We start from the raw sequence: 27,980 nt of genomic DNA on the forward strand, positions 1-27,980 counted from the left end.
ACACACACTCCCCATATCCCTCCCACACACATCCCTAACAACACACACTCCCCATACCCGCTCCAACAGATCCCTAACAACACACACTCCCCATACCCTCCCACACAGATCCCTAACAACACACATTCCCATACCCTCCCACACAGATCCCTAACAACACACACTCCCCATACCCTCCCACACAGATCCCTAACAACACACACTCCCCATACCCCTCCCACACAGATCCCTAACAACACACACTCCCCATACCCCCTCCAACAGATCCCTAACAACACACACTCCCCATATCCCTCCCACACACATCCCTAACAACACACACTCCCCATACCCGCTCCAACAGATCCCTAACAACACACACTCCCCATATCCCTCCAACAGATCCCTAACAACACACACTCCCCATACCCTCCAACAGATCCCTAACAACACACACTCCCCATACCCCCTCCAACAGATCCCTAACAACACACACTCCCCATACCCTCCCACACAGATCCCTAACAACACACACTCCCCATATCCCTCCAACAGATCCCTAACAACACACACTCCCCATACCCTCCAACAGATCCCTAACAACACACACTCCCATACCCTCCCACACAGATCCCTAGCAACACACACTCCCCATACCCTCCCACACAGATCCCTAACAACACACACACCCCATACCCTCCCACACAGATCCCTAACAACACACACTCCCCATACCCTCCCACACAGATCCCTAACAACACACACTCCCCATATCCCTCCAACAGATCCCTAACAACACACACTCCCCATACCCTCCCACACAGATCCCTAACAACACACACTCCCCATATCCCTCCAACAGATCCCTAACAACACACACTCCCCATACCCTCCCACACAGATCCCTAACAACACACACTCCCCATACCCCCTCCAACAGATCCCTAACAACACACACTCCCCATATCCCTCCAACAGATCCCTAACAACACACACTCCCCATATCCCTCCAACAGATCCCTAACAACACACACTCCCCATACCCTCCCACACAGATCCCTAACAACACACACTCCCCATACCCCCTCCAACAGATCCCTAACAACACACACTCCCCATACCCCCTCCAACAGATCCCTAACAACACACACTCCCCATACCCCCTCCAACAGATCCCTAACAACACACACTCCCCATACCCTCCCACACAGATCCCTAACAACACACACTCCCCATATCCCTCCAACAGATCCCTAACAACACACATTCCCCATATCCCTCCAACAGATCCCTAACAACACACACTCCCCATACCCCTCCCACACAGATCCCTAACAACACACACTCCCCATACCCCCTCCAACAGATCCCTAACAACACACACTCGCCATACCCTCCCACACAGATCCCTAACAACACACATTCCCATACCCTCCAACAGATCCCTAACAACACACATTCCCCATACCCTCCCAAACAGATCCCTAACAACACACACTCCCCATATCCCTCCCACACAGATCCCTAACAACACACATTCCCATACCCTCCAACAGATCCCTAACAACACACATTCCCATACCCTCCAACAGATCCCTAACAACACACACTCCCCATATCCCTCCAACAGATCCCTAACAACACACACTCCCCATACCCTCCCACACAGATCCCTAACAACACACACTCCCCATACCCCCTCCAACAGATCCCTAACAACACACACTCCCCATACCCCCTCCAACAGATCCCTAACAACACACACTCCCCATACCCTCCCACACAGATCCCTAACAACACACTCCCCATATCCCTCCAACAGATCCCTAACAACACACACTCCCCATACCCGCTCCAACAGATCCCTAACAACACACACTCCCCATATCCCTCCCACACAGATCCCTAACAACACACACTCCCCATACCCTCCCACACAGATCCCTAACAACACACACTCCCCATACCCTCCCACACAGATCCCTAACAACACACACTCCCCATACCCTCCCACACAGATCCCTAACAACACACACTCCCCATACCCTCCCACACAGATCCCTAACAACACACACTCCCCATACCCCCTCCAACAGATCCCTAACAACACACACTCCCCATATCCCTCCAACAGATCCCTAACAACACACACTCCCCATACCCTCCAACAGATCCCTAACAACACACATTCCCCATACCCTCCCACACAGATCCCTAACAACACACACTCCCCATACCCCTCCCACACAGATCCCTAACAACACACACTCCCCATACCCTCCCACACAGATCCCTAACAACACACACTCCCCATACCCTCCCACACAGATCCCTAACAGCACACACTCCCCATACCCTCCCACACAGATCCCTAACAACACACATTCCCCATACCCTCCCACACAGATCCCTAACAACACACATTCCCCATACCCTCCCACACAGATCCCTAACAACACACACTCCCCATACCCTCCCACACAGATCCCTAACAACACACACTCCCCATACCCTCCAACAGATCCCTAACAACACACACTCCCCATACCCTCCCACACAGATCCCTAACAACACACATTCCCCATACCCTCCCACACAGATCCCTAACAACACACACTCCCCATACCCTCCCACACAGATCCCTAACAACACACACTCCCCATACCCTCCCAAACAGATCCCTAACAACACATACTCCCCATACCCTCCCACACAGATCCCTAACAACACACACTCCCCATACCCTCCCACACAGATCCCTAACAACACACACTCCCCATACCCTCCCACACAGATCCCTAACAACACACACTCCCCATACCCCTCCCACACAGATCCCTAACAACACACACTCCCCATACCCCCTCCACAGATCCCGCTGGTTAAAAAGAAGAAGGAGGCTTATGTCCGGATGAGACTTGAGGGCTCAGGTAGTGCACTAGAGAGCTTTAGATTGGCTAGGAGGGAGTTAAAGAGAGAATTAAGAGGGCTAAAGGAGGACATGAGAAGACTTTGGCTGATAGGATTAAGGAGAATCCTAAGGCGTTCTATAGATATGTTAAGAACAAAAGGTTGGTTAGGGCAAGATTAGGGCCAGTTAGAGACAGCAGTGGGAATTTATGTGTGGAACCAGAAGAGATTGGAGAGGCATTGAACCAATATTTATCTTCAGTGTTCACGCAGGGGGACATAAATGTAGCTGTGGAGAACACTGGGTTACAGGGTTGTAAGCTGGACAGTATTGCGGTTGATAAGGAGGATGTGCTAGTTATTCTTGAGGGTTTGAAAATAGATAAGTCCCCTGGGCCGGACGGGATTTACCCTAGGATTCTCTGGGAGGCAAGGGAGGAGATTGCAGAGCCTCTGGCTCTGATCTTCAGGTCGTCGTTGGTCACTGGTATAGTGCCAGAAGATTGGAGGTTAGCGAATGTTGTCCCATTGTTTAAGAAGGAGAACAGAGACTTCCCCGGGAATTATAGACCAGTGAGTCTTACTTCTGTTGTGGGCAAGGTTTTAGAAAAAATTATTAGGGATAGGATTTATAGTTATTTGGAGAGTAATGAATTGATTGGAGATAGTCAGCATGGTTTTGCAGAGTGTAGGTCGTGCCTTACTAACCTTATTGAGTTTTTTGAGAAAGTGACCAAAGAGGTGGATGGGGGTAAGGCAGTTGACGTGGTATATATGGACTTTAGTAAGGTGTTTGATAAGGTTCACCATGGAAGCCTTCTGCAGAAATTGCAGATGTATGGGATTGAGGGTGATTTAGGAAATTGGATTAGGAATTGGCTGGCGGATAGGAGACAGAGGGTGGTGGTTGATGGTAAGTATTCGACATGGAGTTCAGTTACGAGTGGTGTGCCTCAGGGATCTGTTTTGGGGCCACTGCTGTTTGTAATTTTTATTAATGATCTGGATGAGGGTATAGCTGGGTGGATCAGTAAATTTGCTGATGACACCAAAGTCGGAGGTGTGGTAGATAGCGAGGAAGGGTGTCTTAGTCTACAGGGAGACTTGGACAAGTTGCAGAGCTGGGCCGAGAGGTGGAGGATGGAGTTTAATGCGGAGAAGTGTGAGGTAATTCACTTTGGCAGGAATAACGGATGTGTAGAGTATAGGGCTAACGGTAGGACTCTGAATGGTGTGGATGAACAGAGGGATCTAGGTGTATGTGTACATAGATCCCTGAAAGTTGGGAATCAAGTAGATAGGGTTGTTAGGAAGGCATACGGTGTCTTGGCATTTATTGGTAGGGGGATTGAATTTAGGAGCCGCAGTGTCATGTTGCAACTGTACAAAACTCTGGTGCGTCCGCACTTGGAGTACTGTGTGCAGTTCTGGTCCCCACATTACAGGAAGGATGTAGAGGCTTTGGAGAGGGTGCAGAGGAGGTTTACCAGGATGTTGCCTGGTATGGAGGGGAGGTCCTATGAGGAGAGACTGAGGGATTTGAGGTTGTGTTCGTTAGAAAGAAGGCGGCTGTGAGGGGACCTTATTGAAACATATAAGATGATTAGAGGTTTGGATAGGGTGGACAGTGATAGCCTTTTTCCTCGGATGGAGAAAGCTAGCACGAGGGGGCATAGCTTTAAATTAAGGGGTGGTAGTTATAGGACGGATGTCAGGGGTAGGTTCTTTACCCAGAGGGTGGTGAGGGATTGGAATGCCCTGCCTGCTGCAGTTGTAGATGCGCCTAGTTTGGGGGCGTTTAAGAGGTCCGTGGATAGGTTTATAGATGGAAAGGGTTTGGTTTAGGTTAGAGGGTCACTGTTTTTTAACTGGTCGGCGCAACATCGTGGGCCAAAGGGCCTGTTCTGCGCTGTAATGTTCTATGTTCTAACAACACACACTCCCCATACCCTCCCACACAGATCCCTAACAACACACACTCCCCATACCCTCCCACACAGATCCCTAACAACACACACTCCCCATACCCTCCCACACAGATCCCTAACAACACACACTCCCCATACCCCCTCCAACAGATCCCTAACAACACACACTCCCCAAACCCTCCCACACAGACCCCAGCAACACACACTCCCTATACCCCCTCCAACAGATCCCTAACAACACACACTCCCCATACCCTCCCACTGACCCCAGCCACACACATTCCCCATACCTCCCCCACAGATCCCTAACAACGCACACTCTCCATACACCCCCCGCCACAGATCCCTAACAACATACTGTCCCCATCCACCCCACAGACCCTCAACAACACACATTCTTCTTACCTGCCCCAGAGATGCCTAGCAACACACATTCCCTATACCCCCCCCACATCCCTAACAACACACACTCTCCATACCTCTGCTACAGATCCTTAACAACACACACTCCCCATACCCCCCACAGACCCTCAACAACACACATTCCTCATACCCCCCGAGAGATCCCTAACTATGCACACTCTCCATAACGCCCCCCCCACAGTCCCTAACAACATACTCTCCCTATACCCTCCCACAGACCCTCAACAACACACATTCCTCATGCCCCCCCAGAGATCCCTAACAACACACACTCTCCATAACGCCCCCCCCCACAAATCCCTCACAACACACTCTCCCTACCCCCCCTACAGATCCCCCAACACACTCCCCATAACCCCCACAGACCCCCAACAACGCACTCCTCAGTCCTCACACCTCCTCCACAGACCCGTAGCAATACACACTCCCCAAACCCCCCCTCACAACCCCCCAGCAACACATAATCCCCATATATGCCCTGCAGCCCCCCAGAATGGCAACACAGCTCCCCCCACTTACAAATACAGACCCAGAACCCATGAGTAATGGCCCCAGACAGTCCTGAGTCTGTAGCACTGCCACTTTAAAGAATTTCCAGCCCATTCACAACTGGCAATATTGCTTGCTGCTGCCAGCACTAGGACCCAGAGTCAGTGCTCTGACCTGAGTCCGTGCTGAGAGTTCAAAGTCACACCCCATGAACAATAATAGCCCCCCACCCTCCATACACTCACAGGCCCCCTTGACTTTAAATGCAATATGGCAGCCACAAACCCCTCCTCCCTCTCCACAGAACAGTTTGAACATTGAGACTTACCTCTTCGCTCACCCTCACTGCTCCAACGCTTGAATCCAACTTTTATACTTGAGACGTTTTCCTCACAGGTTCCAGCTACAGCGAATGAGGTGCTTGAGGCAGGTGAGTTGGGACAATCGGAAATGAAGGTCGCTAATTACATTGTGATGAATGCAAAAAAATACAAATTGACATTTCGCCCATTTTGGGCGAGGTCCCAATCGTGCTGATTATTTTTCTCGATAAAATGGGAATGGGTTTGAAAACGGATGCCCTTCCTGCAAGTTGCATCACACCCGATTTTCCCGTCGCAAAACAGGTGCGATGAGGTTGTAAAATTCCACCCTATGGCCAGAATTTAACCTGGTGTTGTGAGACTTCTTACAGAATTTGACCGGCATGCCTGCCCTGATTCCAAGGTGGGTAGGCTTGCAGAGCAGCATTCTCCATTGGCCTTGGGTGGGATCTTATGAGCCTCGGGCGACGTGCTGGTAAAATTCCACCCAATGTGTCTGTGTCGGTTCTATTAGAGACCCCCCCACCCTCTACCCCATACCACTGCAATTCTTTTCTCTTTGAGTTGCTTATCCAAATCCCTTTTCAAAGCCACAATTGAATCTGCCACTACCACACTTTCAGACAGTGTATTCCAGATCCTTAACTGTGGCAGTGTAATGAAAGGTTTTTTCTGATGCCGCCACCAGTTATTCTTTTGTCAAATGACCATATATTACAGAGCTCTGATTCTCAACTCTTTTTTGCCAAATGGGAATAGTTTCCCCCTCTCTCCAGCTGCTGCTGTCAGACTTTTGAATGGACTTACCTTGCATTAAGTTGATCTTTCTCTACACCCTAGCTATAACTGTAACACTACATTCTGCACTGTCTCCTTTCCTTCTCTATGAACAGTATGTTTTGTTTGTATAGCGTGCAAGAAACAATACTTTTCACTGTATATTAATACATGTGACAATAATAAATCAAATCGAATCAAAAACTTCTATTAAATCTTGTCTGAACCTTCTCTAAGGAGAACACCCCAGCTTCTCCAGCCTATTTATAAAACTGAAGTCCTTCATCCCTGGAAATATTCTCATAAATCTTTTCTGGCTTTATGTAAGTATAGAATCCTTGAGTCCCCAGAAGGAAGTTATTCAGCCTGGTTTCTTTGTAAGAGCTATCTAAGTAGTACCACTTCCCTATCCTTTCCCCATTGTTCTACAAGTTTTCTTTTTCAAGTATTTATCCAATTCCTTCTGAAGGTTACCACCGAATGTGGTCTCACAACTCAACCAGGCAGAGCATTCCAGATTGTAATAACTCACATGGAAAAAAAAATTCTCGTAATCTCCCCATCAGCCCTTTTGCCAATTAAATCCGTGTCCTCTGGATAGAAATCCTCCTGATGTGGAGATGCCGGCTTTGGACAGGGATAAAACAGAAAGAAATCCCATAACACCAGTTTAAAGTCCAAACAGGTTTGGATCCTCCTACCAGCAGAAAAAGATCCTCCATATAAACCCTTCATCCACTTAAGTGTTTCTGTCTATTATACACTTCCTCTCTCTATCTCTATTGTATGTGGGTCAATTTAAAAGTGCTGTTGCATTTCCATAGTTGACCGAAAATAGTGCCGTCTAATGATAAGCATTTTCTTGTTAATTGGTTAGAGTTGGGACTGAGCTCTCGAGGAACTTTCTTGCAAGAGTTTATCACCCATCCACTACTCATCGATGGAAGGCAAGAGCATTTCAGTAATACTGTTCCATTATTGTTATATTACCCTTGAATCACCTTCATATTATCACAGCATTGTCTTTTACTTGCTCACCCCAAGTTCTGTCACCTCTGTGTCCAATGGCCTACTTTATCAGTCAGTCAAACGCAACCTTGATTTTCAAAGTCTGATCCTTATTTTCACATCCTTCTATTGCCTTGTACTCCATATCTCTGTAATCGCTTCCAGCCTCACAACCCTCTGTGATATCTGCACTTCTTTAATTTTGGCCTCTTGTGCATCGGTTACTTTGGATTGCCCCACAATTAGTGGCTGCACCTTCAGCTGTTAGTGTCCTAAGCTCTGGAATTCCCTCTCTAAATTTCTCTTCCCTACTTTCCTTCGTAAAGCCACTCCTGAAAATCTACTTCTGTGTCTAATATTTCGGCCATCTGCCCTAAATTGTCATATGTGGCTTCCTGCCATTTTCCTTCATAATGGTCTTATGAAGGACCTTAGGGAACTTAATTGTGATAAAGATTACATAGTTACAAATTATTGTTGTTTTGAGGGTGATGTGTGTCCGGGACAAGCTGCCAGAGGTAGCAGTAGAGGTGGGTAACTTCTGCATGTGTACTACAGTAAGACCTGTGTATAATTATCAACTTCACATTATCACAACAGCTTTTCTTCACACAGGAAATTTGATATTGGTGTTTACACCATATTGACTTCCATCAAGCCCCTGCGGGTCTATATTTACGAAGAACATAAGAACATAAGAACATAAGAAATAGGAGCAGGAGTAGGCCATCTGGCCCTTCGAGCCTGCCCCGCCATTCAATAAGATCATGGCTGATCTGTCGTGGCTCAGTTCCACTTTCCCGCCCTCTCCCCATAACCCTTAATCCCCTCTCTTATCAAAAACCCATCAACCCGCTTCTTAAAAATATTTAGCGAGGCAGCCTCCACCACTTCAACGGGCAGAGAATTCCAGAGATTCACCACCCTTTGAGTGAAGAAGTTCCTCCTCAACTCCGTTCTGAACCGCCCCCCCTTTATCTTGAGGCTGTGCCCCCTAGTCCTACTGTCTTTTTTGAGCGGGAAGAGTCTTTCCACCTCTATCCTATCCATCCCATTCATCATCTTATACGTCTCAATGAGATCTCCCCTCATTCTTCTAAACTCTAACGAGTACAAGCCTAGTTTATTCAGCCTCTCCTCATAGCTCAACCCCCTCAACTCCGGTATCAGCCTAGTAAACCTCCTCTGCACTCCCTCCAAGGCCAAAATATCCTAAGAAGTGATCTTAAGGTAAGTGACAGAATGATTCTTTTCTGCAATGTATATATCAGTCAAACAAAATGAGGAAATTATGATTCTCCTACCTTAATAACCTCTGGCTCCATTTCAGGGCTAGTGGTTAGAAAGTCTTGATGACCTGAGGGTAAATGGTTCAGTTGGTAAATATTAGAATGGGATGGTTCATTTTTTTCTTGTCCTTGTTTAGTAATTTCTGGGTCAGTTGGTTATTCTTAAAGAACAGCGGTAGGTTGTTCAGACCCTTCAGCCTGCTTTGCCATTTGATGAGATCGTGGCTGATCTGATCGTAACTTCAAAATCTACAACCACCTAGCCCCAACAACGTATCATTCCTTTGCTTACCAAGGATCTATCCACCTGTGCCTTAAAAATATTCAAAGATTCTGCTGGAATTGCTTTTTCAGGAAGAGAATTTCAAAAACTCATGAGCTATTTGCCTGGTCTCCATTTTAAATGGGCGACCCTTTACTTTTAAATGGTAACTCATAGTTCTAGATTCTCCCACGAGAGGAAACAACTTCTCCACTTCCATCCCGTCAAGACACTTCAGGATCTTATATGTTTCAATCAAGTTGCTGCTTACTCTTATATAATAACCTGCTCATTTAAGCCCTTCGTCTGGTAAATCTTCTCTGAACTGCTTCCAACTCTTTACACCCTTCCTTAACTAAGGTGACCAATGCTGTACACTGTCCTCCAGATGTGCTCTATATAAAAGAAGAAAAAACTCCCTATTTTTGAGCTCATGATCCAGCCTGACACAATATTGGGGCACTCAAGTCGCTTGCACCATTGAGGTGTTGTCTATCTTTTCAATAGGATATCAAATCAAATTGTTGGGCTGTCAACGGGGATGAAGTCGAAAGGATCAGGAGCTTCAAATTTTTAGCTGTCCAGATCACCAACAACGTGTCCTGGTCGCTCCATGCCTACAATATAGTTAAGAAAGCCTACCAATTGCCACTAAGAGTAAGGAAATTTGGCATGTCAGCTACGACTCTCACCAACTTTTACAGATGCACCATAGAGAGCATTCTTTCTGGTTGTATCACAGCTTGGTATGGCTCCTGCTCTGCCCAGGACCACAAGAAACTACAAGAGGTTGTGAATGTAGCCCAATCCATTACTCAAACCAGCCTCCCATCCATTGACTCTGTCTGCACTTCCCCCTGCCTCGGAAAAGAAGCCAACATAATTAAAGACCCCACACACCCCGGACATTCTCTCTTCCACCTTCTTCCATCGGGAAAAAGATACAAAAGGCTGAGGTCATGTACCAACTGAGTGAAGAACAGCTTCTTTCCTGCTACTGTCAGACTTTTGAATGGACTTACCTTGCATTAAGTTAAGCTTTTCCTACACCCTAGCAATGGCTGTAACAATACATTCTGCACTCTTCCGTTTCCTTCTCTATGAACAGTATGTTTTGTCTATAGCACACAAGAGACAATATTTTTCACTGCATGTTAGTATATGTGACAATAATAAATCAAATCAAATAGCTCCCAACCCATTCTGTTGGTAAATATTCTGTGATATCTACTTCTGCAGAATCATGCTGATTTTTCAATCATGTTAGAAACTCAATCAAAGTTTTATAAGTACAATTCCTACTGCTCACGTTATCCATGTTTACCCTGGTTATTTTTGGCAAATTGTGCTAACGTTTGTCAATTGCTGTTGGCATCAATTACAAAGTGCCACTTAAGACCGAATAAATGCATGTACTGTTCAAGCAGTACCTCAGCTGCTCTCACCTTTCGTGGTTAATTCTTCAAGAATGACATTATATAAAGATGAACATGCTGAACATTGGCTATGCTGATCAGATCATTGTTTCCTGTGTATTGCACAAACTCACAAATGGGCCAAAGACTGCCCGTTTTGGACCTGAAAAATTCAATCTCCAATTGTTGTGGAAAGATAAAGATGGTATTTTCCCATTTTTTGCCTAAGTGCTGGTTCTTGAAACTGGGAGCATTTCAGCTCCGTCTTTTGGGTATGTTTTTACATTCTGCTGCTACTGCAGGCAGCCTGAAGCAGCTCCCCTCCCCCTGCAATTACAGGGGCCTGTGGCTGTAGATGCAATCCCCACCGACTTCTGTGCCACCCAGACCGATCACAGGCCCCCACCCCGTCCCACTGCCCTCCCTTTCACTGCCTCCCATTAGGACCACACCCCCTGTCCCCCCACTGGCACCTTCTCCTATTGGTCCTGTCCGCTGAAATAAATACTGCCCTATAGACATTGCCCAGATGCCAGGATGGTACTGCTGGTCTAGCACTGCCCAAGAGTGCCTTCTTGCCCTCACCCACGACCTCCCCGGGGGGCCTCAGTGAGCTTCACCACTGAAGCCAAGTCGACTGCTCCCCGTTCATGGAGAGCATGTCTATTCCTTGCCAGCGAGAACGTTTACCAGCAAGGTCACGAAGAGGGGTGAGTCCGGATGATTGAGCGTCAGGTTTGCTAATGACATTGAAATGCTTATTTAAATAAATTTCCATAAACTAACCTGCCTCTCACCCATTTCCAGTGAGAGGCTGAACACACCAGGAATCCTATTGTCGCAAAATCAGGCACAACGCAATGGTAAAATCCTGACTAAAGTATTGAAAACAAAAATGAGCGACAGGTTAAGGAAGCTATTTCATGTTGCTCCAATGCTGTGGTTATGCGAATGATACAGTCCACTAACAGGATGCTGGCATCTGTCCAAAGATGCATTTTGCCTACCATATAGTTAAACAAAATTGTATATAAATTTTAGTACCGGTCCAGTGCCAGCTACATAGGCTATATGTCCCAGTGATTAAATCAAACAACATGTTTCTATTATAGCTCTTGGGGCTAAAGGTATCAAGGGATATGGGGAAGGTGGTATCGGGATATTGAATTTGATGATCAGTCATGCTCAAAATGAATGGTGGAGCAGGCTCCAGAGTTGAATGGCCTACTCCTGCTTCTAGTTTCTATGTTTCCATGTTAACGTGCTCTTTCAGTCGTTCACAGTAGACTGAGTACAGACTGTACTCAACCAGTCCACGCGTTGAAAAACCCAAAACAAGCATCTACCCTTAGATGTGATTCCGTGATTGGGCAGCACTTGCTGAACAAACCAAAGTGCATTAATAGCTACACCAATACCAACTTAACATAATAGCTCAGATCTTCCCATCTCCAAATTGACATACTCTGGACACCTCAGAAATCCCAACTCCACCGGAATTGCCCAGAAAGTTTCATCTTCTGATGAACAATTTCCTGTGTCATAAATCCTCCAAAAAAACCTCAAACTCTGAATTGGAAGTTTTTAAAAAAATTATTCTTCCACAAGATCTGAACATTGCTGACAAGGCTAGCATTTCTTGTCCATTCAGTTGTCCTTGAACTAAGTGGCTTGCTAAGTCATTTCAGAGGGCAATTAAAAGTCGACTATATTACTGTGGAACTGGAATCACATATAGACCAAACCAGGCAAGGATGGCAGAAGTTTTTCCTTAAAGAACATTAGTTAACCTGATGGGTTTTTACCACAACTGATGATATTTTCACAGTTGCTGGGACTAGCTTTCCAATTCCTGAATTATTAATTTATTAACCAGCTGCCATAATGAGATTTCAACCCATGCCCCCAGAGCATTATCTGGGCCTCTGGATTACTACTGTGGTGAAACTCAAATACTCACCTTCAGCTCGTAGATTGGGAACTCAGATTCCCAACAAACCTCAGACCGCTTGTGCATGCGCCACCCGGGAAATAGCGTACATGTGCCGTTTGTTTTATTATAACACTCTTCAGGCTGAGGTGAGCTCTGTGTACTTGTGCAGAAGGGAAAAGAGAAAATGGTGTAAAAAGGCTGGGCAGATGACCTAATATGAAGTGCCATCATCTTGTAGGTGTCCCAGGAAGAGTTGGAGAGAAGTTGGAGGGTGACAGGGAGAAGGTCCCTCCAACTCCCCCCAACCATCTGACTCCCCTTGAAACCTCTGACTTGACCCTAGCACTCTGTCCACCCACTCACCATGCCATCTACCTTCCTACCATCCTGCCACCCTACTTACCGCACAACCTGGCCACCCACAACCTTGCCACCTACCATCCTACCTGCTTGCCTCACACACTCATTCAATAACACAGCGAAAATCTATTTAAATGTCCCAGAGCTTTTCACTCTGTTAATGAATGAAGAAGAATGTGATGGATGGCAAGTGTAGAAAGGAGGATGTTGACATTCTAGGACATGGTGAGATAAAAAGGGAGGAGATTTTGGAGGTTTTGAAAGGTGGACAAGTCTCAGAATACTGAGAGAGGCAAGGGAAGAAATTGCTAAGGCCTTGGCCAAAATATTCGTAGCCTCTTTAGCCATGGGCAAAGTACAGAGGATTGGAGAGTAGCTAACATTGTTCCTCTGTTTAAGAAGGGCAGAAAAGACAATCTGGGAAATTACAGACCAGTGAGCTTTCTATCAATGCTGGGGAAATTATTGCAGAAGGTTATTAGGGACAGAGTGTACTCACATCTGGAAGAGAATAGACTTATTAACGATAGGCAACATGGTTTTGTGAAGGGGAGGTCACATCTCACAAACTTGATTGAGTTCTTTGAAGAAGTGACAAGAAAAATTGACCTCGGAAGACAGTGGATGTTGTTTTCATGGGCTTTAGTAAAGCCTTTGATAAGGTTCCTCGTGGCAAGCAGTTACAGAAGGTGAAGTCATATGGGATCTGAGATGAGTTGGTAAGGTGGATACTAAACTGGCTAGAGCATAGAAAGCAGACAGTAGCAGTAGGATAGGGTACTTTTCTAACTGGAGGTCTGTGACAAACAGTGTTCCATAAGGATCAGTTTGTAATATATATAAATGATTTAGAGGAAAATGTGGGTGGTCTGATAAATAAATTAGCAATAAAATTGGGGGATTAGCTGATAGTGAGGAGGATTGTCAGAGGATACAGCAGGATATAAGTCAGCTGGAGACCAGGGCCAAAAGGTGGCAGGTGGAATTTAACCTGGACAAATGTGAGATGATGTGATTTGGAAGGCCTACTGCAGAAAGAAAATATACAGTAAATGGTAGAGCCCTTAGAAATATTAGCATAAAGAGGGATCTAGATGTGCAGATCCACAGTTCTCTGAAGATGGCAACTCAGGTGGACAAGGTGGTCAAGAAAACGTATGACATGCTGGCTTTAATTGGCCGGGCATTGAGTATAGGAATTGGAAACTCATGTTGCAGCTTTTTAGGACTTTGATTAGACTGCATTTGGAGTATTGTGTACAATTCTGGTCGCCGCACTGCCAGAAGGAGGTTGATGCATTGGAAAGGTTGCAGAAGAGATTTACCAGGATGCTGCCAGATTTGAAGGATATGGACTATGAAGAAAGAATCACAGAATCACAGAATACTACAGTGTAGAAGAGGCCCTGCGGCCCATCGAGTTGCATGCTCAAAAAATTCAATCATATTTGTTAGGCATGACCTCCCATTGACAAAACCATGGTAACTATCCATGATCAAACCTTGCCGCTCCAAATGGAGATAGATTCTCACCTTCAGAATCTTCTCCAGTAGTTTCCCAACCACAGAGGTGAGACTCGCTGGTCTGTAGTTCCCCAGCTTGTCTCTACAACCTTTCTTAAATAGTAGGAAGACTTTAGCCATTCTCCAGTCCTCTGGGACCTTCCAGTGGCCAGGGAAGAATTAAAAATTTGGGTCAGAGCCCCTGCAATTTTCTCCCTTGCCTCCACAACAGCCTGGGACAATTCATCCGGACCTGGAGATTTGTCTACTTTCAAACCTGCCAATACCTCCAATACCTCGTCACCGCCTATGATAATTTTCTCTAGAGCCTCACAGTCTCTCCCCTGAGTTCCATAACTACCCCCTCATTCTCATGGGTGAAGACAGATGTGAAATATTCGTTTAACACGCCACCAATGTCCTCTGCCTATACCCACAGATTTTCCCCTTGATCCCTAATAGACCCTACTCTTTCCCTGGTTATTCTCTTCTCATTGATATACTTACAGAATATCTCAGGATGTCCCCTACTTTTACCAGCCAGAACTTTCTCATGCTCCTCTTTGCTCTTCTAATTGATTTCAAGGGTACTGGAGGGACCATCACTAATGCCTCCCCTTTTACTTGTTAAAGACTCTCTTTTCTTTCTCATTGTGGTCTGAATGTCTCTTGTCATCCATAGTTCTCTGGGTTTGCTACACCTTCCTATTACTCTAGAGGGAACATGCTGGGCCTGCATTTCATCTTTGATACTGCTCTTCTGTAGTTTTCCCCACAAGTAACTCGTTCCAGTCTACCTTGGCCAGATCCTGCATAAATTTGTAAAAATCTACTCTCCCTCAATCCAAAATCTTTTTCTGCAACTTGTCAATTTCTTTGCCCATAACAAATTTGAATTGAATCATGTGGTCGCTGTCACCAAATGCTCCCACTGATATATCAATGACACGTCTGACTTCATTCCCCAGAATTTAGTCCAGCACAGCTCCTTCCCTTGTTGGATCCTCTACATATTGACCAAAGTTTTCCTGTGTATATTTTAGGAACTCTACTCCATCTATGCCCTTAACATATGGCTATCCCAGTTAATGTTGGGAAAGTTGAAATCACCTAATATAATTACCCTCATTATTTTTACACCCCTCTGCGAATTGTGCATGTATTTGCTCTTCAATTTCCCACTAACTATCTGGGAGTCTATAATAAACACCGAGCAGCGTAGCTGTCCCTTTTTTATTCCTAAGCTCTACACACAAAGCTTCATTTGATGCCCCCTCCAAGATATTATCTCTCCTTATTGCAGTAACTGCCTTCTTAACTAATAATGCAATGCTCCCTCCTCTTTTATCTCCCTCTGTCTCATCTGACGATTCTATATCCCGGGACATTGAGCTGCCAATCCTGCCCCTCATTCAATCACAACTCTGTGATGGCTATTGTATCATAATTACATGTGTCAATCCTCGCCCTTAACTCATCCATTTTACCTTTAATACTCATAGAACATAGAACATTACAGCGCAGAACAGGCCCTTCGGCCCACGATGTTGCGCCGACCAGTTACAAAACAATGACCCACTAACCTAAACCAATCCCTTCTCGTCCATAAACCTATCCACCAATCTCTTAAACGCCCCCAAACTAGGCGCATTTACAACTGCAGCTGGCAGGGCATTCCAATCCCTCACCACCCTCTGGGTAAAGAACCTACCCCTGACATCCGTCCTATAACTACCACCCCTTAATTTAAAGCCATGCCCCCTCGTGCTAGATTTCTCCATCAGAGGAAAAAGGCTATTACTATCCACCCTATCTAAACCTCTAATCATCTTATATGTTTCAATAAGATCCCCTCTTAGCCGCCTTCTTTCCAGCGAAAACAACCCCAAATCCCTCAGCCTCTCCTCATAGGACCTCCCCTCCATACCAGGCAACATCCTGGTAAACCTCCTCTGCACCCTCTCCAAAGCCTCCACATCCTTCCTGTAATGTGGGGACCAGAACTGCACACAGTACTCCAAGTGCGGTCGCACCAGAGTTGTGTACAGTTGCAACATAACGCTACGACTCTTAAATTCAATCCCCCTACCAATAAACGCCAAGACACCGTATGCCTTCTTAACAACCTTATCTACTTGACTCCCAACCTTCAGGGATCTATGTACGCATACACCTAGATCCCTCTGCTCATCCACACAAAGTCCTCCCGTTAGCCCTATACTCGACACATCTGTTATTCCTACCAAAGTGAATTACCTCACACTTCTCCGCATTAAACTCCATCCGCCACCTCTCAGCCCAGCTCTGCAACCTGTCTAAGTCTTCCTGCAAACTATGACACCCTTCATCACTATCTACCACACCTCCGACTTTGGTGTCATCAGCAAACTTACTAATCCACCCAACTATACCCTCATCCAGATCATTAATAAAAATTACAAACAGCAGTGGCCCCAAAATAGATCCCTGAGGCACACCACTCGTAACCGAACTCCATGATGAATATTTACCATCAACCACCACCCTCTGTCTCCTATCCGCTGGCATTAAATTAGAGGCCCTCCAGTTTTGTCTTACTCCCTTGAAATGTGCTACCGCTGTATTCTTTCATAGAACATAACATAGAACACTACAGCACAAACAGGCCCTTCGGCCCACTAGTTGCGCCGATCACTTCTATACCTACTAAGCCATAGACCTATCTATAACCCCCAATCCCATTAGATCCCATATACTCATCCAGAAGTCTTTTAAAAGACCCCAGCGAGTTCGCCTCCACCACCACCACCAATGGCAGCCGATTCCATTCACTCACCACCCTCTGAGTGAAAAACTTATCCCTAACATCTCCTCTGTACTTGCTTCCCTGCACCTTAAATCTGTGTCCTCTCGTAGCGACCATTTCAGCCCTGGGAAATAGACTCCGAGAATCCACCCTATCTATTCCTCTCAACATCTTATAAACCTCTATCAGGTCGCCTGTCAACCTTCGTCTCTCCAGGGAGAAGAGTCCCAGCTCCCTCAACCTATCTTCATAAGGCATGCCTCCCAATCCAGGCAACATCCTTGTAAATCTCCTCTGCACCCATTCAATAGCTTCCATGTCCTTCCTATAGTGAGGTGACCAGAACTGCGCACAGTACTCCAAGTGGGGTCTGACAAGGGTCCTATAAAGTTGCAGCATTACCTCCCGACTCCTAAACTCAATCCCTCGATTAATGAAGGCCAGTAAACCATATGCCTTCTTGACCACATCCTCCACCTGCGAGGCCGATTTAAGAGTCCTATGGACCCGGACACCAAGATCCTTCTGCTCTTCAACACAGCTAAGACTCCTATCCTTGATATTGTATTCCTTCATCCCATTGGTCCTTCCAAAATGGACCACTACACATTTATCCGCGTTGAAGTCCATCTGCCACTTCTCTGCCCAGTCTTGCATCCTGTCTGTGTCCCGCTGCAACTTCTAACATCCCTCCAGACTATCCACAACACCACCAACCTTCGTATCATCTGCGAACTTGCTAACCCATCCCTCCACTTCCTCATCCTGTTTGTCATTTATGAAAATGACAAACAGCAAGGGTCCTAGAACAGATCCCTGGGGCACTCCACTGGTGACCGACCTCCATGCAGAAAAAGACCCATCCACAACCACTCTCTGCCTTCTGCAGGCAAGCCAGTTCTGGATCCACAAGGCCAAAGCCCCCTGGATCCCATGCCCTCTCACCTTCTCAAGAAGTCTTGCATGGGGGACCTTATCAAACGCCTCGCTGAAGTCCATGTAAACCACATCTACCGCTCTTCCTTCGTCACTGTACTCAGTCACATTCTCAAAGAACTCAACTAGGCTCGTAAGGCACGACCTGCCCTTGACAAAACCATGTTGACTATTTCTGATCATTCTAAACTTCTCCAAATGCTCATAAATCCTGTCCCTCAGAATCCTCTCCATCAACTTACCAACCACTGAGGTCAGACTCACCGGTCGGTAATTTCCCGGGCTATCACTGTTCCCTTTCTTGAAAATAGGAACCACATCCACAATCCTCCAATCCTCCGGAACCTCTCCCATCTCCATCGACGACGCAAAGATCATCGCCAGGGGCTCTGCAATCACTTCCCTCACCTCCCACAGTAACCTGGGGTACATCCCATCCGGTCCCGGCAACTTGTCTATCTTGATAGAGTTTAAAAGTTCCAACACATCCTCTTCCTTAACATCCACACACTCAATCTTTTCAGTCTGCTGCAAACCTGTAGTACAACCTCCCAGATCACTTTCCACCATGAATACCGAGGCAAAGTACTCATTAAGCACCTCTGCCATTTCTTCCGGTTCCACACAGACTTTTCCCCCTTCACCTTTTATAGGTCCTATCCCTTCTCTTCTCATCCTTTTACTTTTTACATATTTGTAGAAGGCCTTGGGATTCTCCTTAATCTTACCTGCCAAGGCCTTCTCATGACCCCTTTTGGCTCTCCTAATTTCCTTTTTAAGCTCCTTTCTACAAGCCTTATACTCCTCTAGATCCTTAACATCTCTTAGCTCTCTGAACCTTTTATACACCTTTCTTTTCTTCCTGACTAGGTTCACCACAACCTTCGTGCACCATGGTTCCCGTGCCCTACCAAAACCTCCTTGTCTCATCAGAACGTTATCGTGCAGAGCTCCAGTCAAACATTCCCTGAATATTTGCCACTCTCCTTCAGTACTTTTCCCCAAGAACGCCTCCTTCCAGTTTACTCATCCAATTATCTGCCTGATGTCTTCATATTTCCCCTTACTCCAGACAAGCACCTTCCTAGCCTGCCTGATCCTATCTCATTCCAATGCTATCGTGAAGGAGATAGAATTATGATCTCCATCCCTGAGATGCTCTCCCACCGAGAGATCCGACACCTGTCCTGGTTCATTAACCAGCACCAGGTCAAGTACAGCCTCTCCTCTCGTAGGCTTATCCACGTGTTGTGTCAGGAACCCCTCCTGAACACACCTAACAAACTCCTCCCCATCCAAACCCCTTACCCTTGGGATATTCCAGTCGATGTTTGGGAAATTAAAGTCTCCCATCATGACAACTCTGTTATTACTACATCTGTCCAGGATCTGTTTCCCTATCTGCACCTCAACTTCCCTGTCACTATTGGGCGGCCTATAGAAAACACCCAGCAAAGTTATCGACCCTTTGCTGTTCCTAACTTCCACCCACAATGACTCTGTTGGCAGTCCCTCCACGGCATCCTCCTTCTCTGCAGCCATGATACTGTCCCTGATCAACAGTGCCACTCCACCACCTCTTTTGTCCCCAACCCTGTCCTTCCTGAAGCATCTGAATCCTGGCACCTGAAGTACCCAGTCCTGTCCCTGAGACATCCAAGTCTCTGTAATGGCCACCATTCTGACCTGATTGCTTTTCAATGTTATACTGGTTGGACAAACTTGGATTGTTCCCATTAGACAATGACGGGGAATTGATAGAAATTTATGAGATTATGACAGGCTTGGATAGAGTGGATGGTAAGAGTCCTTTTCCTAGGATGGAAGGGTCAATTACTCAAGGGCATAAGTTGAAAGTGAGAGAGGGAAAGTTTAAAAGAGATGTAAGGGGCAAGTTTTTCACATAAAGGGCGGTGAATCCCTAGAATATGCTGCCAGAGGAGGTGGTGGAAGCACATTCTACAACAACATTCAAGAGGCATCAAGGGTACTGGAGAGACCACCACTAATGCTTCCCCTTATACTTGTTAAAGACTCTGTTTTCTTTCTCATTGTGGTCTGAATGTCTCTTGTCATCCATAGTTCTCTGGGTTTGCTACACCTTCCTATTACTCTAGAGGGAACATGTTGGGCCTGCATTTCATCTTTGATACTGCTCTTCTGTAGTTTTCCCCACAAGTAACTCGTTCCAGTCTACCTTGGCCAGATCCTCCAGTACCCTTGATTGGTGACTAGTGGAGTGCCCCAGGGGTCGGTGCTGGGGCCTCAGCTATTTACCATTTATATAGATGATCTGGAGGAGGGAACCGAGTGTATGGTGTCGAAATTTGCTGATGACACCAAGATTGTTGGAACGGCAAATTGTGCAGAGGGTGTGGAGAGTCTGCAGAAGGATCTAGATAGGCTGGGCGAATGGGCCAGGAACTGGCAAATGGAATTTAATGTTGGCAAATGTGAGGTTGTCCATTTTGGTAGGAATAATGGTAGGAAGGACTATTACTTACGTGGCGAAAAACTGCAGCAGGCGACGGTGCAGAGGGACCTCGGGGTCCTTGTGCATGAGTCGCAAAAACCCAGCCTGCAGGTGCAGCAGGTGGTCAGGAAGGTGAATGGGATGCTGGCCTTCATAGCGAGGGGGATTGAATATAAAAGTAGGGAGGTCTTGCTACAGCTGTACAGGGCACTGGTGAGGCCGCAGCTGGAGTACTGTGTGCCGTTTTGGTCGCCGCACTTACGCAAGGATATTTTGGCCTTGGAGGGAGTGCAGAGGAGGTTTATTCGGCTGATTCCGGAGTTGAGGGGGTTGAACTATGAGGAGAGGCTGAATAAACTGGGCTTGTACTCGTTAGAGTTTAGAAGAATGAGGGGAGATCTCATTGAGACGTATAAGATGTTGAATGGGATGGATAGGATAGAGGTGGAGAGGCTCTTCCCGCTCAGAAAGGACAGTAGGACTAGGGGGCACAGCCTCAGGATAAAGGGGGGGGCGGTTTAGAACGGAGTTGAGGAGGAACTTCATCACTCAAAGGGTGGTGAATCTCTGGAATTCTCTGCCCGTTGAAGTGGTGGAGGCTGCTTCGCTAAATATTTTTAAGACGCGGGTTGATGGGTTTTTGATATGCGAGGGGATTCAGGGTTATGGGGAGAGGGCGGGAATGTGGAACTGAGCCACGACAGATCAGCCATGATCTTATTGAATGGCGGGGCAGGCTCAAGGGGCAAGATGGCCTACTCCTGCTCCTATTTCTTATGTTCTTATGTTCTTATCCTGCATAAATTTGTAAAAATCTACTCTCCCTCAGTCCAAAATCTTTTCCTGCAACTTGTCAATTTCTTTGCCCATAACAAATTTGAATTGAATCATGTGGTCGCTGTCACCAAATGCTCCCACTGACATATCAATGACATGTCTGACTTCATTCCCCAGAATTTAGTCCAGGACAGTAGTTTCCCAACCACAGAGGTGGTTGGGAAACTACTGGAGAAGATTCTGAAGGCGAGAATCTATCTCCATTTGGAGCAGCAAGGTTTGATCATGGATAGTTACCGTGGTTTTGTCAATGGGAGGTCATGCCTAACAAACATGATTGAATTTTTTGAGCGTGCAACTCGATGGTCCGCAGGGCCTCTTCTACACTGTAGTATTCTGTGATTCTTTCTTCATAGTCCAGAATGGTTCCCCACACCCCCACTTCTTGCCTTCAAACAACCGCACAACCTCAAACAGATCAGTGTCCACAGTAAACTACCCAGGCTTCAGGAGAACAGTGACCACGACACCACACAACCCTGTCGCAGCAACCTCTGCAAGGCATGCCAGATCATCGACCTGAATGCCATCATCTCATGTGAGAACACCATCCACCAGGTACACGGTACATACACGGTAGCCAATGTTGCCTACCTGATACGCTGCAGGAAAAGATGTCCGGAGGCATGGTACATTTGGGCAACCATGCAGATGCTACAACAACAGATGAATGTACACCACTCAACAATCACCAGGCAAGAGCGCTTTCTTCCTGTTGGGGAACACTTCAGCAGTTATGGTCATTCGGCCTCTGATCTTCGGGTAAGCCAAGGCGGCCTTCACAACACACGACAGCGCAGAGTTGCTGAGCAGAGACTGATAGCCAAGGTCCATATGCATGAGGACGGCCTGAACTGGGATCTTGGGTTCATGTCACACTATCTGTAACCCCCACGACTTGCCTGGGTTTGCAAAATCTCACTAACTGTCCTGGCTGGACTCTCAAATCAGCTTCGCAGGTAGAGGATGTGGTTAAGAAGGCATGTGGTGTACTGGCCTTCATCAGTCGTAGAATTGAGTTCAGAAGTCGGGAGATAATGCTGCAGCAAGACCCTGGTCAGACCCCACTTGGAGTACTGTACTCAGTTCTGGTCGCCTCAATTCAGGAAGGATGCGGAAGCTGTTGAAAGGGTGCAGAGGAGATTTACAAGGATGTTGCCTGGATTGGGTGGCATGCCTTATAAGGATAGGTTGAGAGAGCTCGGTCTTTTCTCCTTAGAGAGACAAAGGATGAGGGGTGACCTGATAGAGGTGTATAAGATGTAGAACATAGAACATAGAACATTACAGCGCAGAACAGGCCCTTCAGCCCACGATGTTGCGCCGACCAGTTAAAAAAAAACAATGACCCACTAATCTAAACCAATCCCTTTTCGTCCATAAACCTATCCACAGATCTCTTAAACGCCCCCAAACTAGGCGCATTTACAACTGCAGCAGGCAGGGCATTCCAATCCCTCACCACCCTCTGGGTAAAGAACCTACCCCTGACATCCATCCTATAACTACCACCCCTTAATTTAAAGCCATGCCCCCTCGTGCTAGCTTTCTCCATCCAAGGAAAAAGGCTATCACTATCCACCCTATCTAAACCTCTAATCATCTTATATGTTTCAATAAGATCCCCTCTTAGCCGCCTTCTTTCTAGCGAAAACAACCCCAAATCCCTCAGTCTCTCCTCATAGGACCTCCCCTCCATACCAGGCAACATCCTGGTAAACCTCCTCTGCACCCTCTCCAAAGCCTCCACATCCTTCCTGTAATGTGGGGACCAGAACTGCACACAGTACTCCAAGTGCGGCCGCACCAGAGTTGTGTACAGTTGCAACATGACGCTGCGACTCCTAAATTCAATCCCCCTACCAATAAACGCCAAGACACCGTATGCCTTCTTAACAACCTTATCTACTTGATTCCCAACTTTCAGGGATCTATGTACACATACACCTAGATCCCTCTGCTCCTCCACACTATTCAAAGTCCTCCCGTTAGCCCTATACTCAACACATCTGTTATTCCTACCAAAGTGAATCACCTCACACTTCTCCGCATTAAACTCCATCCGCCACCTCTCAGCCCAGCTCTGCAACCTGTCTAAGTCTCCCTGCAAACTATGACACCCTTCCTCACAATCTACCACACCTCCGACTTTGGTGTCATCAGCAAATTTACTAATCCACCCAGCTATACCCTCATCCAGATCATTAATAAAAATTACAAACAGCAGTGGCCCCAAAACAGATCCCTGAGGCACACCACTCGTAACTGAACTCCATGACGAATATTTACCATCAACCACCACCCTCTGTCTCCTGTCTGCTAGCCAATTCCTGATCCAATTTCCTAGACTACCCTCAATCCCATACATCTGCATTTTCTGCAGAAGCCTACCATGGTGAACCTTATCAAACGCCTTACTAAAATCCATATATACCACATCAACTGCCTTACCCCATCCACCTCTTTGGTCACTTTCTCAAAAAACTCAATAAGGTTAGTAAGGCACGACCTACCCGCTACAAAACCATGCTGACTATCTCCAATCAATTCATTACTCTCCAAATAACTATAAATCCTATCCCTAATAATTTTTTCTAAAACCTTGCCCACAACAGAAGTAAGACTCACCGGTCTATAATTCCCGGGGAAGTCTCTGTTCTCCTTCTTAAACAATGGGACAACATTCGCTATCCTCCAATCTTCTGGCACTATGCCAGAGACCAACGACGACCTGAAGATCAGAGCCAGAGGCTCTGCAATCACCTCTCTTGCCTCCCAGAGAATCCTAGGGTAAATCCCATCCGGACCAGGGGACTTATCTATTTTCAAACCCTCTAGAATATCCAGCACATCCCCCTTATCAACTGCAATACTGTCTATTTTACACCCCTGCAACCCAGTGTCCTCCTCAGCTATATTCATGTCCCCCTGCGTGAACACCGAAGAGAAATATTGGTTCAATGCCTCACCAATCTCTTCCGGTTCCACACACAACTTCCCTCTGCTGTCTGTAACTGGCCCTAATCTTGCCCTAACCAACCTTCTGTTCTTGACATACCTGTAAAACGCCTTAGGATTCTCCTTAATCCTATCAGCCAAGATCTTCTCATGTCCTCTTTTAACCCTGTAGAGAGGTAGAGAGGTATTGATCGAGTGGATTCTCAGAGGCTTTTTCCCAGGGCTGAAATGGCTGCCACACGAGGACACAGGTTTAAGGTGCTGGGGAGTAGGTACAGAGGAAATGTCAGCGGTAAGTTTTTCACTCAGAGGGTGGTGGGTGTGTGGAATGGGCTGCCGGCAGTGGTGGTGGAGGCGGATTCGATAGGGTCTTTTAAGAGACTTTTGGATAAGTACATGGGACTTAGTAAGATAGAGGGTATAGGTAAGCCTAGTAGGTAGGGATATGTTCGGCACAACTTGTGGGCTGAAGGGCCTGTTTGTGCTGTAGTTTTTCTATGTTCTATGTTCTAATACACATCTCTGTAACCTGTCCTTAACCCTCGCTCCACTCACATTGTCTGTACCTTTCAGACTTGATTACCAGTAAAGACTCGCATTCCAACCATTATCTTGTAAATTGAGTTTGTGTCTTTATATGCCCTGTTTGTGAACACAACTCCCACTCACCTGATTAAGGGGCAGTGCTCCAAAAGCTAGTGGCTTGTGCTACCAAATAAAACTGTTGGACTTTAACCCGGTGTTGTGAGACTTCTCACTGTGTTTACCCCAGTCCAACGCCAGCACCTCCACATCATAGATACAGAATAGGCAGAGAATAGAAAGATATGGATCACATAAAGGCAAGAAAATATTAGATTAAGAGGCATCTGTGTCGGCACAGCCTTGGTGGGCTGAAGAACCTGTTCCTGTGCTGTACTGTTCTTTATTCTTAATACAGCAGCTAGTGCTGTAAAAGCCCCTGGGCCCAACCATCTTTAACTTCTTCATTAATGACCATCCTTCCATCATAAGGATGGAAGGGGGACGTTAGCTAATGATTGCACAATGTTCAGCACCAGTCATGTCAGAAACTGAAACAATCCATGTCCAAAAGCAGCAAGACCTGGACAGAATCCAGGCTTGGGCTGACAAGTGGCAAGTAACATTCATGCTATATAATGCCAGGCAATGACCATCTCCAACAAAAGAGAATCTACCCATTGCCCCTTGATGTTCAATGCATTACCATCGCTGGATCCTCAGTTAACAAGTCCTGGACTAACTAAAGAAATACTGCAGCTACAAAAGCGGGTCAGAGATTTGATATTCTGCAGCTAGTAACTCACCTCCTCAGTTCCCAAAGCCTGCCCACAATCTACAAGGCACAAATCAGGAGTGTGCTGGAATCCAGTCCACTTGTTTGGGTGAATGCAGCTCCAACAACACTAAAGACTCTTGAAACCATCTAGGCTGAAGCAGTCCACTTGATTGCCACCACATCCACAAACATTCGGTCCCTCCATCACCGATGCACAGTGGCATAGTGTATACAGTCTACAAGATTCACTGCAAGAACTCAGTAAGGTCCCTTAGGCAGCTCCTTCGAAACCCACAACTGCTGCCATCTCAAAGGACAAGGGCAGCAGATACTGGGAAACAGGGAAGTTCCCCTCCAAGCCACTCACCATCCTGACTTGAAAATATATCACTGTTCCTCCATTGTCACTGAGTCAGAATTCTGGAACACCCTCCCTAACAGCACAGTGGATGTACCAACACCATAGGGATTGTAGCAGTTCAAGAAGGCAGCTCATTACCACGTTTTCAGGACCAATTAGGGATGGGCAATAAATGCTGGTTACATAAGAAATAGGAGCAGGAGTAGGCCATCTAGCCCTTCGAGCCTGCCCCATCATTCAATAAGATCATGGCTAATCTGAAGTGGATCAGTTCCACTTTCCCGTTTTCTCCCCATAACCCTTAATTCCCTTATCTATCAGAAATCTATCTACCTATGACTTAAATATATTCAACAAGGTAGCCTCCATCACTTCAATGGGCACATCACTATAGAGATTGTTAAAACTAAAAGAGACTTTCTAAAACATATGAATGATGAAATCAGATATTTGCAACATCTCCCCTTGAAAATATCTGAAAATGCAACCCCCTCATTATGCGTGTTCATTTATACTGTTTAGAATATTACAATTTACAAGATGCTCTGCATCATCACAACTGGCTTACCACATATAATACACATAATAATTCCTAATTTTCCAAAAATCCATCCAGTTTTATAACAGTAGACTATTTTAACCATTAAAATTCAGTGCAGTGTGTTCATGTCAGTCTTATAGTACAGGGCTGATCAAATCCCTCTAGTGACAAAAGTTCTCTACTGCAGGCAAAAGTGGAGCTTTCATATTTAATTTCTTAACCCTTTTTTCTGAATGCGTTCATTTGTGACGAGGTACAGCTTCATGTTTGCTCACAGTTATTTGATATCTCATCAGAGAGGACATTCATCATGTATGTGACTTGACAGTGATTGATCAACAGTAAGGTTCACAGGTCTTTCAGCTGAGCCTGATGCTGTCATCAGCTGACATCCCACATCAAGAATATTTTGATCAATAAAAGAAATGTGTGGGTAAAGTTTCGGCTTTGGATGCAATGAAGAAATTCAAGCTTCCACCAGAAGATTATTAGCTTAGCCAAAAAGGAAGTTCTTCCAAAGACTTGTAGAGAACATCTTTCAAGGACTATCCAAGGTAGCAGTGTACTTAGATGACATCTTGGTCACAGGGGCTCCAGAACAGGAACAGGCCAACCTAGAAGAAGTCTTGCAGAGATTTTCCACAGCAGGAGTTTGCTTGAAGAGAGAGGAATGCATTTTCTAGGTGGCCAGAGCAACCTATTTAGGCTACTGAGTAGATGACGAGATATTAAATCCAGTAGAGGATAAAGTAAAGGCCATCAAGGAAAACCATGGAGTTAAAATTCTTCCTAGGGTTAGTCAGTTATTACAGAAAATTTTCCCAAATTTGGCTTCCATGCTGGTACCCTTGCACACCCTAGTACAAAAATGCCAGATAGTCTTGGGAAGCTCAGCACGCATTAGCTTTTTCTAAGGTTAAACATCAGTTACTGTCATCCAATTTACTGGCCCACTGTGACCCTCAACAATAATTTATTTTAATCTCTGATGCTTCCTCCTCCGGGGTTGGTGCAATGCTGTCACGTTACTGGAGAAGCCCATCATGTACGCCTCCAGGACCCTTTTGGATGCAGAGTGATGATATTCTCAAATTGAGAAGGAAGGGTTAGCAGTCGTATTTGGTGTGAAGAAGTTCCATCAATACACCCACAGTCTAGTTACCAACCATAAACCCATAAACTGGGCCTCT

General features: G+C 46.1%; 1 protein-coding gene across 1 annotated transcript in view; it reads left to right on the top strand.

The window, feature by feature from the left end:
- LOC145345571 (putative tubulin polyglutamylase ttll-15) overlaps positions 1-27,980 on the top strand; it is a 117,171-nt gene that overhangs the window by 50,381 nt on the left and 38,810 nt on the right. The window contains 2 exon segments of the mRNA XM_080193408.1: positions 7,707-7,776; positions 8,453-8,524. Coding sequence (XP_080049534.1) covers positions 7,707-7,776; positions 8,453-8,524 — 142 coding nt within the window.

This window comes from Carcharhinus amblyrhynchos, chromosome 7, assembly GCF_965287045.1.
Source record: "Carcharhinus amblyrhynchos chromosome 7, sCarAmb.v2.hapA, whole genome shotgun sequence".
Taxonomy (NCBI): domain Eukaryota; kingdom Metazoa; phylum Chordata; class Chondrichthyes; order Carcharhiniformes; family Carcharhinidae; genus Carcharhinus; species Carcharhinus amblyrhynchos.